The sequence below is a fragment of the Prunus dulcis genome, chromosome 8, assembly GCF_902201215.1.
Source record: "Prunus dulcis chromosome 8, ALMONDv2, whole genome shotgun sequence".
Taxonomy (NCBI): Eukaryota; Viridiplantae; Streptophyta; class Magnoliopsida; order Rosales; family Rosaceae; genus Prunus; species Prunus dulcis.
The window spans coordinates 8120358-8140268 of NC_047657.1; the positions used below are offsets into that span (position 1 = coordinate 8120358).

Genomic DNA, 19911 nt, shown 5'->3' on the forward strand with positions numbered 1-19911 from the left:
ACCAATTCTCATTTGTGTGTGGCCAACTAAGGGTGATTGGTCACTTGATGTTGATGATATCCATCAACGTAGCCAAAGACCTTGTTAATGTTATACAGTTTTTTTTTTTCACTGGATTTTACACAAAAATTCAATTTGGTCACTGAGAAAAAAAAATTTGCCAAATTGATCATTGTTAAAATAAATTGTTGAATCTCTTGTTAATGTTGTTTTTTTAAGTACAAGCAATAGTCTAACAGTTAGACTCTAACTTAGAGGGGAGGGAGATTTTTCACACACACACCTATGATGTCATGGAGTTTCGAACCTAAGACTTCTGGTCTGTAAGTCAAGACCCTTTTTCATTAGACTAGACCCCCCTTGGCTTATTAATGTTGTTTTTAAATTAAGGATGTAGTACTCATTTTTATTTTTAAGGTTTTCTTTTGGGCTAACGACATTATAGCCCATAAAGGTGGGTCATTTTCAAAATGGGCCATGGAATTTCAATTTTATCATTTTACACCTCAACGTTGTAGAAATTGACCAATTTACACATTCCGTCAAATTCAACGTTTGGTATTCTGTTAAATTGATGACATGGCAAATATGGAACACAGTTTTATACTAATGTGTAAACAAGAAACAATAATATGAAATTTATATTTTTAAAACATAATAAAAAAGGCTTATTTACTATAGTACATCCTGAAACTATGATCAAATATCCACCATACTTTGACAAATTTTAAAGTGAAATCATTACATCGTCACATGGTGTTGCTAATTCATGTATTATAATACAAGTAGATAAGATTGTTCTATGTATTGGATCTTAGAGTATAGTATTAATATATAGATACACGTGTTATAGTGGTAATGCCATTTCACGACGTAACCATGACACCGAAGACTTTGTAATACAAATCCAAAAGTTACCCTAAACCCTAAATAATATATGAGGAATTAATATGCTTGGGTTTTTTTATATATATAAAAGACTCAAATTAAAAACCATGCAATATGACTGGGTTTTTTTTCCTTGCTATGTCTTTGTAAATAGGTATTAGAAAAGACCAACTAGAACTAAAAGTGGAAGAAGGAATGTGCCAAGTGACAGGTCGAAAATGGTTGGAGTGATTGGAAGCCCAGGATCGCAAGACTCATCAACGACTACAGAGCATGCTCAGTTTCGGAGAAACCTAATTGAAACGTAAATATCTTTTCTTGCTCGCGTTGAAAGTGAGAGACACCAAGGGTCTTTGTCCCACATCGACAATTTAGAGAACAACAAAGAACTTTATATAGCCTGAGCGCGGCTTAACGCTCACGACCTTACTTGGACAGGATCTGTTCTATAGTAATCGTACCTCTGTATCCTTGATTTCTAAGGAGACAGGAATCCCAACCTGGTGGATGAATCCTGACCGTGTGATCAGAGCGTGATTAACATTCTGATGGTCCCTTGTGATCATCATGACAGTGGAGGATCGTTCTCAGTCAGTTTTCACTGTCTGGGGTTGGTCACACGGTTGTCTGACAGGTTCCCCTCTTTTTGTAAATTCCTTTCATTTTGTTTTCAGTGTTTAAAATCTCTAGCTAGCTTTACATTTGTTAAAGCAAACACATTTACCCCTTCTGAATACATTTGCTCGTCACAGTTTGGAGGCCATCCGCTTATAAACCCACCACACTTTGGTGGCCAATTTTCATTATATTGATGACCCGACAATATCATATAAATTAGAGTTAAGTAAATGGACTACTTACACTACCATCCTTTAGGTTTCAAGTGTTTTTCGTATTTTTACACTAATATTCTTTGAGGTTTCAAATTGTTTTCATAAAAACTCTCTAATTAATTTTCCTTTCCGTCTTAAAATTACGTAATGTAATATGCATAGATCCTAATCATTGAGGCCGACTTTTTCATTTGATGACATTAGTAATGTTTGGATGAAAGAAAAAATTTTGTGAAAAAATTTAAAATTAACAAACGCTATGAGGTTACCTTGCTATCAGTCTATCTCTCTTTGCAGATCCATTATGTTCCTGCCGTAGGGCCCATGTGACCAAAGGTAAGCTCACTTCCAATTTGTATCCATTTTTGACATCAAAATATATAAAACTCATCAAGTTCGATAGCCCATTTGATCAGGCATCCTGAGGTTTTTGGCTTCTACAATACTTGGCACAATGGCTGATTTGTAAGCATCGTGAAGTGTGGTCAAAGCTTAGGCGCTGAGAAGATCAATGCTAGGGCCAACTTTTTCAAATCATGGTTTTGAAGCTTCATGTCTTGAAGGCCTAGCTAACATAGTATACTGGGTGTTCCATGCCATCGAACTTACGGATGAGTACAGAAATGACTGTTGTACAGATACTGAGAGGTAGATGATGAGGCCTTCACTAGGGAGTAGTGTTTGTATTCTGCATCTTGTAGACGGCATGCACGTCCTTTTTTATAGAGTTCTTGCTCGTGCCGGCAAAGGTGGGGCCATCACTGATGGTCATGATCATGTTGATCTGCCTATTAAGCTTTTGTTCTGTGCAGAGGGTTGGTAGCTGGGGTTGGTGGTTGGCGTATTGCTCCAGTTTGCCCTCTTGTATCAAGCGTTCCACGATTTTGAGCCAAGATATGAAAGATTAGGTATCCTGGTCGTTGTGCTGATGATACCGGCAGAAGACACCCATATTTGCTAAAAGCCTTCTTATTAGATGGCTTCAGAATCATGTTGGTTTTGTTGAGGAGAACGGTCTCGTACATGGTGAATGGGCCTGGCCAAGGCTTGCTCCAAGCAGGCTGTTAGGACTCAAGTTTTTTTTTATCTTCTGGAAGAGGAGTCAAATGGTGAGATCAACACTTGGGAGCTCATCGTCTGCCGAATGGCAAGGTGATCTTGGCAGAGGTTGTTGTTGAGCCTCTTTACCGTTGTGCGCTATCGGACGTTATAGGTCTCTCTCTGGCTCTCCTTGGCCCCGGTGGAGCCCTCTTGTCGGCGGGTTGTACCGTCAGAAAGTTTCGCGAGGTGATGCCCGTGTCATTAGCAATGTGTTCCTACTGACTGGTATGACTCTGTTGCTTCGGTATCAATTGGCAAATACTCAGAGTCCCTCATTTCTTCGACACCACATTCTGTATGGGCGTGACTGATTTTATCCTTAGGGCCAAGAACCTGCATATGAGGATCATTGAGCTCGATGTTAATTTTCGAGAAGGGGCACGATTTGCTACCCCAAAAGAGCGGGTTTGGCAGTTGCCAAGTGCGTTGGTTAAGGGTGTGCACGCTTTGGAGGGAGTGTTCTTGCTGAACCTGCATGGTATGCTCAAGGCCTTGCTCAAGATGGCAGAATAGGATTGCTGCCTCTGAGTATTATTCAGCTTAGTCGAGAGGATGTCGTTGTGCTTTTGCATTTTGGCCATGTCTTGGCGCCAGGTGTCTAGTTGAGCTTGCATATTTGCTTCAACAGTAAGTGGCCGGATGGCGACGTAATGCCGCTGGGAAGTTGAAAAGTCGATGGTTCAATTGAGAGAGAGAGAGAGAGAGAGAGAGAGAGAGAGAGAGCTAAAGTGTTTTTATAGGGTTTTCAGCAATTTTTCAAAACTAAAAATACCTTGGCACTCTAACGCTCATAACTTCTTCGATACAATTGCGATTCCCAATCCGTTCGCAAGAGCGAGCTCGACGTCATGTTTCAAAAGAACTTCCCAAAACTAGTGTCGAACAAATATGGGTCGAGAATCTAGTTCTTGAAAAATAAATTCATTGAGATTAAAGCCTTAGGATTCCTAAATACATTCAAAGGTAATGCTTTGGTTTAGGAAAAAATTAAATTCCAAGACATGTAGATTGGACCTAGTTAAGTTTTAATGAACCATAATAAATTTTACTTCAAGTAGTTAAACTAGACATTATTTTCTTGACAAACTAAAAATCGTCCTCTACATTTTCCTCAAAACAAAAACAAAAAATACAATCTTGGCAGAAAGTCGTGCGCAATTCTTCAAAAGCCAACGATTCTCCTTCAGAAAAATACATAAAATTGAAGATCAATGGTCATGGTAATCATCAATTGCTAGTGGAGGTTGAAACGGAAAAGTCTACTATGATTCATTTGGAAGTTTGAGGACTTTGATTGTTTACTTAATTTTAATTAAATAAACAATCCATCGGTGTTTGATCATCAAATTACTTTGGACCAAAAAAAATTCACCAAATCACCCATCACTCCCAAGAAAAAATGAAATGATGCTGGAAGGTGTTAAAATTCAGATCAGAGCATCACGCCAAAAATAAATAATAAAATGAAGGGAATCCTAATGGAAAGCTTCAACTTGGTCCTTGAAGTGTTGTAGTAGGCTCTCCATGCTCATTACTGTCACATCACCCTTATCTCTAACCCTTACGCTAACCTGAAACCGTAAGAGGATGGATCAGAGATTAAATTCTCACTAGAAGACTTCATGGCAGAGTTTAACTTACAACAAAGGAACATGGGCAGCGTAAACAAAAATTACAAAATTACAAAATTACGAAGAAAAAAAATAGGACCTGCCCATTTTGAACTTCCTCCCCACCCACAACTAAAATGTAGTTGTACTGTGCGATCTGAGCTTGTCGTACCTGCAAAAACAAGAGCATTATCAGTAAACAAACACAAGGCTGGTTTGCTTCAGATGTTATATCTCGGTTCAGCAAAGAAATCGACAATGCTTAAGCCACATTCATAATGTAAATGAATGGGGTGTTGCCCTCACTATGTGTCATGCAAGAGACACAAAATCCCTAGGCTCATCAGGATGGTGTTGTACAGTGCACTCAAAATTACTGCATAGAAATAGAATAAAAGAACCATGCACTACTTTTCCTTAACTAGTTTATCTCAAGTTCCAGAATTTGGAAATATTTTGGCATAATCAAGTTGACTGATGATAGGAATTGCATTACATCTTAATGAAATTATTATATTAATACTTGCAACACTAGACACTGCAGCATGAACATTGAACCTCCCCTGTGACAGTAAACCACATATTTGACGCCAACAAACCACAAATGTGAAATCAAATCCTGCATTTACCCAAGTTATGAATGCTCACCTTTTTCTGAATTGTTTTATCACTTGTGTCAACATCGACATAATAACCAGCTTGATGGATACGATCACGTACCTACAAAAATGCAAACGCAGTTTTTATCTACGACTTGAGCTTAAAGATATTGTACTCCATTAAGCATTTTGTACAACTCATAACATCAATAATTAAAAATATATTTTCAGTTCATCAGTTTCTTAAATTATCAACAGAAGACGAACCAAACAATACCAAAAACAAAACAAAACCCTAATCTAACCAAAGAGGGTTGCATTGGATCAGTTTCCTTCACCGGTTACCAAGTGAATTTGTGCATCGGAATAAAGTGTACTTCAGTACCAAAACCTAATATCAAACTAACTAGATTTTACTTCAAAAACATTTAAAGAAAGTAGATATGATAGAGAGGCGACGAAATCTGGAGAAAGAGGCAAGACTTTAGCCACAACTCCAAGATCTAAATCTTCATTCTCCATGGACAATATTATGTCAGACAGTTTGATTGGTTGTCTGCTAACTGTATCTCAGACACAACCAAAAATGTCAAAAATAGAACTAAAACAATGTAAGCCACTCTAGCTTGGCAAGCAGTTGACCACCAAGAGAGAGGCTACTGAAGAAATATAGTGATTGGCTCGCAAGATGAACAACCTGATATGAAAAAACTTGATGGCTCATAGCCTTACACGATACACAAGCTACACTCAAGCAAAACAGTCGATCCAAAGAAGGGAAAAGTAAAAATTAAAAAAAGAAAGAATGAAAAACCAACCTGTAGAGCATAAGGCAGGGCTGTGTGCGACACAGGGCAAACAATTGCCTGACGTGGACTAAGCCAGAAGGGCCATTTCCCTTTGTAGTGTTCCAACAGTACAGCAAGCATACGCTCAACAGAACCTAAAACAGCTCTGTGTATCATAACAGGCCTCTCCATCTTGCCGTCTTCACCCTCTGCTGAGTAATACAGCTTAAAGCGGTCGGGAAGTTGAAAATCAAGCTACAACCACAGCATTTTTCCAAAATGGTAACAGCAACAAAATGAAACGTCGAGATCATGAAACAAAAAATACTGATTATCATATACCTGTAATGTTGCCAACTGATGATCTCTGCTCAATGCATCAGATACAGTGATATCTATCTTCGGTCCATAAAATGCACCATCCCCTTCATTCACCTGCACAACATGACTAGCGATGTAACCACACTCCAGACACACTCTAGAAATTCAGGGGACCATACTGTGGTGCTTTAAAAAGTACAGATAATCAACCAAAACAGCAACAATTGCAGAATTTGACCATTCTACCCTCACCAAGTGAATGAGTAGAAAAGAAACTGGGTTAGTCACTCCAATCCAATCCATCTGGCTCAATGTTCCAGCTAAGCCAATTATGAAAACTCTACTGACTGAGCTTCGTCAAGTTTTTAACCCACTAAGCTAAAAAATAAATAAGCTAGAAGCCTTTGGGGTTGGCCCAAGTGGTAAGGTTGGGTGGGGGAATCAGTTAGGATGCCATAGGTTTCCAATGTAACCAAAAAGGAAAAACAAAAACAAAAACAAAAAGCAAGCAACTACACTAGTGCACATTGAAAATTAGATCAATTTTCTTCCACGTGAATTTTATTATCATTAGCTGCCAAAGGAAGAATAAGCTAGATGCTTATGTGCAATTAGAGTATCAAGTAAAAGTACCTCCCAGGGCTTGCCGAACTCAATTAAAGCTTCTTTAAGAGCAGCCTCAGCCTTCTTCCATGTTGCCAAGTCTCCCATGTGGCTTTCTGGCATCTAAAACATAATGTACGAGGCAGAATAAATATGAATTTCCCCTACTTCATAGACGAGAGATAGATACACACAATTATAACTCATAGCATTATGCAGTACCAAAATAATTAGATGTAGCCCATACCCAATGAGTTCAAATGTAAAATCAGACTATCAATACTATGTGATGATCAAATAAAATTAAAAATCCAAATCCGAACATCACACTCAAAATAGAAGCTAAATCTACAACAAGACTGATAAGATATTCCCTTGGAAGTATTTGTTGTCTATTTTAGATTTGAAAATAAACAAAAGAAATAATAATTCAAATTTCCAGCTTAGGCCGATAACTTGTGAGGAAGAACAATGACACTTCGCTACCAAAAAGTGAAAAGAAAAACTACATGTTCAGCTCTTCAAACATTAGGGATCAAGAACCTTACTGTTGAAAGTTTCAGTTTAAAAGTGAAGCCAAATATATTATAGGTATACTCGATAAACTCTAAGACACCCCTCACTTCATCTTTCACCTGAAACACAGAGACATAATAGCACTATGAGCAAAACGAAACCGCAAAAATACAAAAACAAAAGTAAAATGTTAGGAGGTATGTGAGTAAGGTCAACTCACTTGGGACTCCCTGCAGAAGATATGAGCGTCATCCTGTACCAAAAAGAACGTCAATAATGCTGGGAACTGGTACTAATACTCTAACTATACAAACCTACAACATTAACATCACTAAAGTATCTTGGTACTAGATAAGATTGTAGGCATTATCTAATGGCTCAGGTGGCTGGGGTGGCATGGGGAAATTATGTGTCTTGTAATGACATCATGAGGGATAGGATTAATTGCTTTGGAGGAAGGAAGAGGGGCGTAGTTCTAGGTTATTGGGCTTTGATGGCAGTATTTTGGGTTGTGTGGGGGGAGAGATGAGTTATGGGATCAAGTTCATTTTTCGGCATCTACTTCCAGCTTATTCTTCTAGATTGGAAGGCAGTTGCTTTATAGTGCTATTTTGGCTTTGTTCTTTTCCTTGTCTGTGCTTATCACTTGGCCATGGTTTCTGTTATATCTGTAATCTGCTTTTGCTTCAATAAAATCAACAAAAAACTATATATATCATCTAAGGTAAATGCCAGGAACCCAAAAAAATAAACAAAGTATACCTGCTGGAATCTCCTGACACGTGTTAATCCAGTGAGTGCACCACTGGCCTCATTCCGATGTAACACCCCAAAGTCAGCCATTCGTAGAGGTAGTTCTTTGCATAAATATAAAACGCACACATAAGTAACAAGTTCAAGTCCTTAACAACAAAGGATGGTCTATCACAGTTTTACCAAGGTCAAGAAAATATTGAGCAATTCAAGTGAATAAAACGGTCAAGAAAGAAATAAAAAATACCTCTATAAGAACGGTTCCTATGCTGAAACATTACACAGTGCCCTGGGCAGTTCATGGGCTTTAAACCAAACTGCTGTTTCTCAATCTGCAATGGAACTTGACTTCGTCATATAAAAGGATACAAGATCAAGATAAACTTAGCCCGGTTCATTTAGACCACATAACTATTAGATGATGATCTCAATCAATCATCTGCATTGAATTTCATACTATAATTTCCATATTGTTTTACTGTTTGAGCAACAGAGCCATCTTCTTGTGAGGGATCAACATAAACAAACGCGACGGTATCAAATCAAGTCATATCAAAACTAACCTCCACCGAAAACATATTGTCTTTGTATTTTTCGGCATGACCAGATGTTTCCCAGAGTTTCATATTGTACAAGTTTGGTGATATAACCTACCAAAGCAAAGAAAACAATGAGAATATTATTTAAGATTAATAGGGTGATGCAACAACTGAACATTGACTACCAACCTCTTCATATCCCCTCTCTCTATACTGATTCTTTATGAACTCCATTAATTTATTATAAATCCGAGCCCCTTTAGGGAGGAAGAAGCAACTTCCTGGGCTGCAATTGACGAGTGGAAATAATCAAATGAAAATCATTCACTCTTGGTCACTTAAAAAAAATTAAGAAATACGAACTCAATACATACCTAACTGGGTCGAAAAAGAAAAGCTCCTGCTTTTGACCCAACACTCTGTGGTCATATTTTTTTGCTTCTTCAAGCCTCTGGATATGTTGCTGCAGAAAAAAGGTATGTCTTTGTAAGAAAATAAGTAATTTAATAAGTACAATAATCTGACCATTACAAATTTACATGTTAACTTATGTTGAAGAGGGTATGAAAAGTTCATGACACCAACTTGTAATGCTTGAAACCTTTGCACTTCAAGCAGCACCATTTATTTTCAGTTAACATATCTCACAAACACACCCAAACAGCTAATAACTATGAAGATAGGTGTCCACTTTCTATCACATGTCGTGAGAGAACAGCACCACTTCTAACTGTGACATATATACTACTAGAGCTGTCAGGTTCATGTGTGTGTGTGTTTTTTTCTAAAGGGGTTCAAGTTTAACAGATGACAGCAAATATTTTCAGTACCAATACACCAAGGGATTTGGTTATGGAATGTCAAAAACATAATGTCACCTGCAAACGTTTTTTATCAGGATAAGATATTCCANTAAACTCTCTGCAAACTTTCACGATCTTTGTTACCCCTCCAGTAGGCTGCAGAAGCCTGCGATTGCAAATTCATGAGTTGAATACAGACACTCAATACATTAATAACAAGATGAAAGAAAATCTTACAAACTACGGCTCTAACACACATAGAACGCATACCTTCAAACATTTAAATGCTTTGACAAATGATGTATTTGGTATATGTGGTCCACGACACAAGTCAACCAAAGGGCCACATCTATATACAGTTATAGTTTTGTCCGCTGGAAGGCCATTGATGATTTCAACCTAAGCAGAAATAAATCTTAAATCAATTTTGAATGCATGTATGAGAGGTAGTTTAAAAAGAAAATCATTCTATTTATTAGAAACTAAACTAAGCACCTTTCCATACCTTGAATTTATTATCACAAAACATCTCAAGGGCTTGTTCCCTTGATACTTCAATGCGTTCAAAAGGTTGTTTCCCCTGGGGAAATATATTACAACTAACCAGTCAAGGATTCATAACAAGAAATGAAGGAGCAACAGTCTCCTCCATACAACAAGTTTACATGAATTCTATTACAAGAAAACAAACAATACCTTAACAGCCTTCTCTGTCCATGATTCGATTTGCTTAAAGTGTTCATCATTCAAGCCAAAATCTCCATAAAATGCATCATAGTAGAAACCCTGCGATTGAATTCAATCATTCCATAAGGGAACCAAATGAGAAAGCACAAAAACACATAGCAAAAACCACGAAATATATTTTAGACGACCATAAAAAGAAAACATCTTCTCAAAACTGGGATCACAAAATTTGAAATCTTCTCAAAACTGGGATCACAAAATTTGAACTATCCTAGTAGTTGAATTGCACATACGCAAAGGAAACCACATACGCAAACAAAATTCCAGGCAACATATTGGTCAACAAAGAAGGAGACAAAATATACAGAAAACATATAAAATATTACATTTAAATTAACAACTAGTACGATTATTTAAAAACCTCTTTGCTAGTGGCACACATATCGTGTCTTGTTTCAATTCTAGCACACGGACCAATGCAGAGTTTACATCCATACTCAACCTCAAGTGCCTGCACAGTATGGAAACTTGTTATGCATCCGATCCAAATCAAATCAATACAGTAAACCAAAAATCTCGGTAATAACTCTTGGTACCTACCTGTCCAAGAATGTGGGAGCTAGAATGCCAGAAAGTGTGGCGTACATCCTCATTGTTGTCGAATGAGTCCAATGTGAAGAGCCTCAGCTCAGCATCGCCCTCCAAAGGCCTGTTCATGTCCCATAGAACCCCATTGACCTCAGAAATCAACGCGTTGGAAGCCAAACTCTTTGAAATCTCACTTGCAATTTCAAATGGGGAAGTTATCCACTTCTTGCCCTCCTTCACCTTCCCGTCCGACAATGTAATCCTAAAAAATCCTCACTTTAGGAGTTGCTCGGTACTCACGTTAAGGGGTTTAGGGTTTAGGGTTTACCTGATAGGATCGAAAGAGGGGAGAGACTGTCGAGCAGCACGTTGTTCTGCCTGGATGGACTCAAAGAGTTCGATGCGTTTGGGAAGGACAGCCTCGAGGTAGGCTTCATCTTTGGCCTGGACCACCATGGCCGTTCACCTTTGCTTGCGTGGGAGGAGGAGATCTAGGATCGACAACGAAGACTTCAAGGCCTGGATAAAGGCTGCAAGATCTAGACTCGACGACGGCGGCTGCAATATCTACTTGACGACGGTGACGACGAATTCACGACTTCATGGCCATAGATGGAAACAGACAGAGAGAAGAAAACGGAGACAGAAGGAAGAGAAAAGTAGGAGGAGGAGGAAAAGAGACGAAAAAGAATAATGTTATACTATATCCCTATACCATCTTATCTTATCTTATGTAGTGAACAGTCACATCAATTAAAATTATTTAATATTTTATTTTATTTTATAATTTATTTCAGTATTTATTTTTCTAATTATTTTAATTAAAATACACTTTATTAATTTAATTGATGTAACATATAATATGAACATATCACATCATACGATATAGAAATATGAAATAAAAAATATAGTAAGTGTAGCATTACTCGACGAAAAAAGTCAAACTTTTTGTTTTGAGTAATACTAAACTTACCATATTTTTATACCACATTGTGTATATTTCTCTAATAAAGATAGAGTCTACCAATACAATGTGCCTCACTTCTATTAGAGGGGTGGTACACGTGTGGTATAAAAAAATAATATATACCCAGCATTTTCCTTTTATTTTTCACTTTTTTTAAATTTCACTTTTATTTTTTAATAATAATTATTAAAAAAAGAAAGAAATAAAATAAAATCCAAATAATAATATTCATTAAATGAACAACGACTTTATTTTTGGAAAGTCAGAAATATTGGGCCCGCCTGATGTTGAGCCTAAATCTATGGGTATTTAATTCTCCAATTTCGAACGGCCTAAGGCCCATTTTGATTATATAAAAAATCTCTAAATAGACTTATTTCCATTTTAGGTCCAAACACCAAATACTTTTCTTTTAAAACTAAATAATTAATAAATCTTATTTTTATGAAATACAACTACCCATTATCTTTTTAAATTTTAAAATAAATTTAATTTTTTTAATAAAAAATCTCTCGTAGAAGCACGTACAGAGAGACTAATATAATTTTAAATGAAACGTATATACATATATATATATATATATATATAAAAATGGAGGTCAATTGGCACACAAGAAAGGGGCTAGTATATATATATATATATATATTTATTCCAGATTTCTGACCCGTTTAATAAGCGAACCGTATTTGTGTTGGAGTTCTTGTTTAACACCTTCCACACGACACGACCCGTCATCAGCCCTTCAGCATTGCGAGTCACGTGCAAACGCACACACCGAATCCCCCAATGCGCAGTGCGCACCCTATCCTGCCTCAGCGCAGCTTTAGCCCCAAAACCCCCGAGTTTCTGCAACTCAACACTAAAGTCTCCGGCTTCCTTGGGAGCCAATTGAGAGAAAATCATAAACACATCTTCAGATTCTAGAGAGAGAAAAATCGTACCAGGCTGAATCTATCTATCTATATGTATATATAGAGAGAGAGAGTGCGAGAGCGAAAATATTTGTAGTGAGAGAAAGTATTATGGGAAGCACCTTTCTCTCTCTACCAGCGAAGCGTTCCCTATCGACAATGTCTTCCGACCCCAACTTCGAAAACGGCTCCTCCAAGCGATCCAGGCCCCCTCCGCCTCCCCTCAGCGTCCCTCCCGGCCACGTGGCCTTCCGTATGCTCTGCCACGCGTCGCGCATCGGTGGCGTCATCGGAAAGTCAGGTAGCGTTATCAAGCAGCTACAGCAGGCCACCGGGGCCAAGATCCGAATCGAAGAAGCCCAAGTCGAGTCGCCGGACCGCGTAGTGGTGGTCGTCGCTCCGAGCGCAATCCGTTCCAAGATTTGGCTGAGAACTCCAGGCCTCGAAAATGTTAATGTTGGTGGTGGTGGTGGGGAAGAGGAGATTGAGGTTTCGAAGGCGCAGGAGGCGCTTCTGAGAGTGTTCGAGAGGATTCTTGAGGTGGCGGCGGAGACAGGGGCGATTCCGGCGGATGTTGGCGTGGTTTCGTGCCGGTTTCTGGCGGAGGCAGCACAGGTCGGGTCGGTGATAGGGAAGGGCGGTAAGGTGGTGGAGAAGATTAGGAAAGAGACCGGTTGTAAAATTAGGGTTTTGAATGAGAAATTGCCGGCTTGTGCATTTTCTACTGACGAGATGGTCGAGGTGAGGTTGTGTCTTTGCTTTTTCGAGATTTCAATTACGTTTTGGATGTAAATTAGATAAGTTGTGTGTGTATTCAGTTGGTTTGAGTTTGGGTTTTACTTCAAAGGCCTGCATTTGCATTCACTTGTTGGTATTTGTGTATGATGTAGTGAATTTGCCCCATTTAGCTTATGTCAAAATCCCAAATTGATGGGATAAGTTTAGACTATTAAACTAATTTAGTAAATTCTATTTAGAGTTATGTGGAAACTTAAACTTGTTGTGTATAATTAGTAGTTTAGCATGATTGTAGACTAAATGTGCTTGATTTCTTTGCCATTAGGACCAAAACTTTTGAGTAGCATGGTATGGGTGGAAGGCTGTAGCTATGCTGAGTTACTTAAGTTGTTTGGGATTTTCAGTTTATTTTCGAGTTTTCAGTAAAAAAATGAGAATTTTGATTATTTTCTAACTTAAGTTGTTTGGGACTTTTAGGTTATTCTCAAGTTAAATTTGATTAGATTATATAAGGAACAGTAGTTGATGTCACTGGTGATGATTCAAGAGCTAGTGAGGAACCGTATTCAGGCAGACTGGCAGCTTGCTTCCGGTGATTGTTTTGAATTAGTACTTGATACAAAGAATACATGAAGTAGAATTCTTTGTGCTTTTGAAAAGAAACCATCACTGTTATTGAATACCGGCTGAGCTGAACATCCACATCTTATTGATATATATATATATATATATTAATTTTATTAAACATTATTTGAGATAAGGGAAAGACCATTTGGTGGAATACTTGTTTTCATCCAAAGTGATAGCAAGACCTTGGTTTAGGTAATGTAATTTCTGGAAATAAAATTTTGGTCAGAAATTCATTTGGAGATCTTCATGAGGGCAAACATTCATTTTCGCAATTTGGCACATAAATATAAAATCAGTTTGGATTAAGTGGTGCCACTGGCATTTCAGGATTGTGGTTATTTAGAATTATAATCTTTATTTGGGAACCTATGAGATAATAGTCACCTTTGTTCTCTGATTTTATCATATAGAATGCAGGTAACAAGCACAGGATTAGTTATGAGGAAGTGGGTCTTTAGAATATGTTTGTGATTAATTTTAGAAGATTCTAAGGTTGTACCATGTCTTCGTATAATTAGGATTTTGGTGACTGCTTATCAAAAAATGAATTATAAAGTAGGGCTTTAAAAGCCCTAGTGAACTCTGAACTTGAAATGGCTAACAATATTTGTGAGATATTGATACTAAGTTGGCAGTTTTCGGCAATTACTTTGATCTCCTGCCAAGCACTCTGCTAAGTTGGGCTAGTTGCGTTGCCATTTGCATACTTTATTTTCACTGCCTCGCAAGCCTGTTGATTAATATCAATTTTTGAATATTGTAGAAGTCACTGGATCAAATTAGGTACCAAATAGGAGGAAAGAACTTGGTAGCTGATACAAGGTCATCCTTTTCCCTTTCAGGAGGTTCTTAAAAATTTATTCTTTTGTAGCTTCAACTTCTGACTTCACTTGCCTTTCAGGTTTGTTGTAACAGAAAATAGAACACGAAGTATTCCTTGTATTGTGTTTATATTAAGGCCTATTGATTCACTGTTTGTCTCCATTTATTGTATGTCAGTAATAAAAAAAAGAATATTTATTTATTTCTCCCCTTGAATATGATTCAATCGTGGCAGATAGAAGGGGATATTTTGTCTGTAAAGAAAGCACTTGTTGCGGTCTCTGGCCGTCTTCAAGATTGTCCACCAGTTGACAAGACACGGATGACTGGAAGCAGGCCTCTGGAGCCAGTTCCTTATGAGACTTTACCTGATCTCCGTTTAGATCATCTATCACAGAGGAACTCAATGCTTACCTCTTTGCCAAGCAGCTCCATGAGTTATGCTTCATCAGGAGTTCGTCCATCATCAATCGAGGCTGAAAGGATCCCCACACTTGAAACAAAAATGGTACAGCAGGAAGTTACTTTCAAGATTCTTTGTGCCAATGATAGGGTTGGGGGTGTAATTGGAAAGGGGGGTGCCATTGTCAGGGCCCTTCAGAATGAGACAGGTGCTGCAATAAGTATTGGACCATCTGTGGCTGAGTGTGATGAACGATTAATTACTGTTGCTGCATCGGAGGTTTGTCATTCTAATTTTTTTTTCCCCTTTTTTCTATATCCGTCAATACAGGCATATTTGTTAGTAATAAGTTTTTTAATGTTGGCTTCATCTTCCATAGAGTCCTGAATCACGGTACTCGGCAGCACAAAAGGGTATTGTTCTTGTTTTCGCAAGGTCCGTAGAAGCAGGCATTGAAAAAGGGCGAGACTCAAGCTCAAATAAAGGGTCATCTCTTACTGCACGGCTTGTAGTCCCATCAAACCAAGTTGGTTGTTTGCTGGGAAAAGGGGGTGTAATAGTTTCAGAGATTCGGAAGGTAACTGGTACTGGTATACGAATAATAGGCGGTGACCAGGTCCCAAAGTGCGCCTTAGAGAATGATGAAGTTGTACAGGTGTGGTTTTATCACATTCTTTAAGGAAAGCATTGTAATTATATTTCATTTAGTCCCATTTAGTGAAATTGGGTATATTTGGCGACCTAAAGTTGATATGAACTTGCAAACTTCTCTTATATTTAGTTATAATTTGTTCCACAGATTTCAGGAGATTTTTCAAGTGTGCAAGATGCTTTGTACAATATTACTGGTAGATTACGAGATAACCTTTTCTCCAGCACAGTAAATAATTATGGAAGAAGGAGCAGTTCATCCATGCTAACCGATACCAGTCCTTATGGAAGACTAAGGGATCCTACTCCTATTGGATTTCAGCCATCATCATCAGTTGGTATTAATCATGGTCTCAGTCGACATACAACTCTAACTCAAAGTATGGATCATCTTGGACTTTCTCATAGTTTAGATCATCCTTCCTCCTCACCAAGGCCATGGGCATCACAGGTAAGGCTCTCTCTCTCTCTCTCTCTCTCTCTCTCTCTCTCTCTCTCTCTCTCTCTCTCTCTCTCTCTCTCGTTTTGTTGTTGTTGTTCTTGTTGATATATTGATCGGATTGCAGATGGTAGCTTCAAGGGGCATCACCGATACTGGCAGGGGTTTGACTTCTCTAAAAAGTGGCACAGAACTTGGCAGGTTAGAAAATTATGAGATCTGGCTAAGCTGCTGAGCTATAATTAGGTCTGAAAATAAAATGGATGCCATGTTAAAGCATGTGTAGACAGCAACTGATGATTGTCATGCACAGGCTCTGTTTCATAATTAATTGAAATACCCTTGACTGTCACGTAAAAGGTAACCATAGACTAGGTAACTCTGTCATATTATTCTTTCTCAGACCTCAATTTATCACTTAACTAAAATACCCACTTTATTTGGTTTCAAATTGAAACTGAAAAGATATGGAATTATGTATTCAAAGTTCCTAGTAGGATGCATTTGTCATTTATTTATTTATTTTTAACTCCATCCTTTGGCATTGGCAGCGGAAACAAATCTGCTATTGTGACAAATACAACTGTAGAGATCATAGTTCCTGAAAATGTTATTGGCTCTGTGTACGGGGAGAATGGTTCCAATTTGGCTCGTCTAAGACAGGTATATTTCATAATTTTTCCGAAGTTTTGCTTCTTTGATATTATTTTAATCAAACTGTGGTCTTTGTGTATGGTGCACTAGCTAGCGCCCCCTTTATCAAGTTTCTTGCTTGTTGGATTTCAAACCTGAAAATTACCACTCTGGCTTTATTAACTTTGAGGGCTGCCCATGTCTACTAAAATTTATGATCAGTATATTATTCCCAAGAAAGAATTGTAGAAAATTGCAGAGGAGCAAATTGAAGTGGCTGGGAAGAACACAGTTACTTCTCTAGAGAAGAATTGTTTTTGTTCTCTGTCACTGCCTATGTCTTTATCTCCGTCTCCCTTGTTTTCTCTCTTTTCTTGGGGGAGGGGGCAGTTGTGTTGTTATGAAGTTATCTCTCAAGGGACTGTTAAAGAGTGGGGTTGCTGTGGGCCTTTGAGCGGAGTATCTTTGTAGTGAACCCCGTGAACTTTGAGGATATCACAGTTGCTAATGTTTCAAACTTATGCAGTCAGGTTGTCTGTATATCAATTTAAACTTATCCTCTTTCCCTCTTTTTCCCTCCTCAAATCAGATTTCTGGTGCCAAGGTCATAGTGCATGAGCCCCGTCCTGGAACAACCGACAGGATTATTGTCATATCTGGAACACCTGATGAAACCCAGGCAGCACAGAGCCTCTTACATGCATTCATTCTTACGGGACCATCATGACCAATAGTTGGTCTCAAGACACGTTTGCAAGAGATGACTACTGGGCCATCACTTGGTCATCGGTTTTTGCTTTTTGTCAAATATTGTACACTAAAGTAGGAAGATTCAGGGTTCCTATATTGCCAATCACGAGCTAAGGAAAGGTAAATTTTGTTCTATTGGCTTACCAATATGTTTCATAGTGTGTTAAAGAGTCATTGTTCCCTGCTTTATCATGTATTCTTCAAGTGGAAAACGTTTGACAACAGAGCCTTGCTACCATTGTCACATCCTTGTCTAAAATCTCAAGGTACAGTTTTTTGGCGACTTTATTTCAAGATAAAGAATTGCTTTTGTTAACTTAAGATTTTTTCAATGAACTTTACTCTTGTATCCTTTACTTTTTCTTCCCATTTCACTTATTTTTTCTTCTTTTCAATTTGGTGTTTCTAGCTTGATTCAGTTCAGATTAGAAAAACTGAAGGGTGCCCAAAGGCCCAAAGGATCAAGCAACAATAAACGTAATCAACCAAACTGAACCAAATGGGATTCTGAGAATGTAAGAGGCAGAAAATGAAAGTGATTGCCAAGAGAACACTAGAATTTTGCCCTAGCATAAATTTTGAAAAGAAAAAAAAAAGAGATTGAAATTAACATAATCAACATGCAAATCTTCAAAGTTGGGTTTTTTATTTTTTATTTTGGGTCAAAATATTACTTTATTCCAAAGCAAAACAAGGGGAGGAAACACCCCTGAAGACAAGAAACAAGAACTGAGCCAAGATAGAAATCAAAAGACTGGAGGACCAGGAAGACTATCCGCCGCTAAAATTCTTGCCCGAGACGGTGGTGGCCCGTCAGATGACGGTGGCTCAGATTGAAGTTAAGATGGTAAGAGTCTATTGGGATAATCTGTTGCGACGTGGCCCACTAACGACTCCTGATCACTTTAATTAAATGTTAACACATATTAATAATTATTTTAAGTTTCAGTTTAAATATGGTTCCCAGTGATTTAGGGAGAAATGGAACTCGGTCCTTTAATCATTACTTTCAATTCAAATCTGTTACGGAGAATTGTTTAATAAAACCACACCAAAGTAACATAATCAATAATTTAACCAAACCACACCAAAGTAAATCATTGATTTGTTCAGTAATTATTAATCGGTACAGGGATTTTTCGGATCAAATATCCAACCCTAGTCATGTGTGTTTCAATTTCCTTCATCCCCGAAAAATCCAACCCTAGTTGACAGGACCTGCTCAAAATTTTTTGGAATCCGTGACGAATTCCGTCTTATTTCCAACATCTTATCGATGCCAGGCCTACTTACTAAGAACTGAGAATTTCTGCCGAAATTTCGACAGAGCATTCCTTGTAAATTAGACATTTTCCAAATTTCTCAACATATTAAAAACACATTTAAAATCACCAACCAACAGCATGCACAAGATAAATTCATACAATTCACATAGATGGCCTCCAGCCTCACAATCATCCCCTAGTATAGGCGATAACAGAGAAATTTTAAAGATTCAGACCAGCATCAAATAGGTTTCAAACTCAACAAGACCACAAACACCTTATAACCATAACAAATTGGTAATACTGAAATATAACCAATCATTTGATCTTACCTCGCCTGGGCTTCAAGCTCCCCGGCATAATTCAAACCAAGCTTAATAAAACTAATAAATAGGATATGATCCTAGTGACCAAACTAAAGTTCAAAAATAAACTTGATCTTGCGGCTGCACCTGGGTAAGATCCCAGGTTACCTACATACCCTTACTGAGGGGTCAAGCCACACGTAGTTTTACAATCCACAATCACAAACTAGATAATATACAATTATTTTCAGTAATACCTTAATTTTTTTAAACATTAATCTTTTCCCTTTTAACAAAATCACAATATGCTAAGCCCAATTCTTTAAACATTGTTCCAATTTCTTGATATAGTATAATAATCCTTTTTCCTTTCCCCGTTACTTTACTACACGCTGGAGAATCCAACGTCATGCGTAGTAAAGTAATAGTGATCACAATGTTCAGATCCTTTACCACACGCCAGAATAATTCAACGCCACGTGTGGGTATCCAAGTGAACACAAGCCGGAAGATTCCAACGCCATGTGTAGCCTAACCAAACCATATTCCATGTGCGCAGACTGCTCTATCACACGCCGGATAATCCAACGCCACGTGTGATAAGCTAATAACATAACCATATATGCCCACACGCCGAATAATCCAACGCCACGTGTGGGTACCAAAATCATGGGAGGGTACTTAACATGGTATAATCTCATATTCACATAACCAAACAATAAAGTACCCCAACTCATATTTATCTCTTGCCCAATCATTTAATCATAG

At 37.9% G+C, this 19911-nt stretch overlaps 1 protein-coding gene, 1 non-coding gene and 1 pseudogene across 3 annotated transcripts; 2 read left to right on the forward strand and 1 right to left on the reverse strand.

Moving 5' to 3' along the window:
* Positions 1–1308: 1308 nt before the first annotated feature.
* Positions 1309–1525, forward strand: LOC117612314. Its single transcript, XR_004583355.1, has one exon. It is a non-coding gene; the product is annotated as a small nucleolar RNA U3 (small nucleolar RNA).
* Positions 1526–4066: 2541 nt separating this feature from the next.
* Positions 4067–11286, reverse strand: LOC117637721 (annotated as a pseudogene). The gene is made up of 20 exons (XR_004587227.1): positions 10958–11286; positions 10642–10891; positions 10463–10552; positions 10051–10140; positions 9860–9934; positions 9625–9753; positions 9430–9520; positions 8926–9014; positions 8741–8837; positions 8576–8662; positions 8260–8344; positions 8022–8116; positions 7480–7512; positions 7292–7378; positions 6774–6866; positions 6162–6254; positions 5850–6074; positions 5081–5152; positions 4533–4604; positions 4067–4393 (listed from the first exon to the last, which is right to left on the reverse strand). The product of XR_004587227.1 is annotated as a threonine--tRNA ligase, mitochondrial 1-like (transcript).
* A 1061-nt stretch (positions 11287–12347) lies between these two features.
* Positions 12348–17929, forward strand: LOC117637612 (KH domain-containing protein HEN4). Its single transcript, XM_034372540.1, has 7 exons — positions 12348–13248; positions 14933–15379; positions 15480–15755; positions 15900–16202; positions 16318–16391; positions 16742–16853; positions 17413–17929. The coding sequence occupies exons 1-7, from the start codon at positions 12619–12621 to the stop codon at positions 17548–17550; spliced, it is 1980 nt and encodes a 659-aa protein (XP_034228431.1). The 5' UTR covers positions 12348–12618; the 3' UTR covers positions 17551–17929.
* Positions 17930–19911: the final 1982 nt, after the last annotated feature.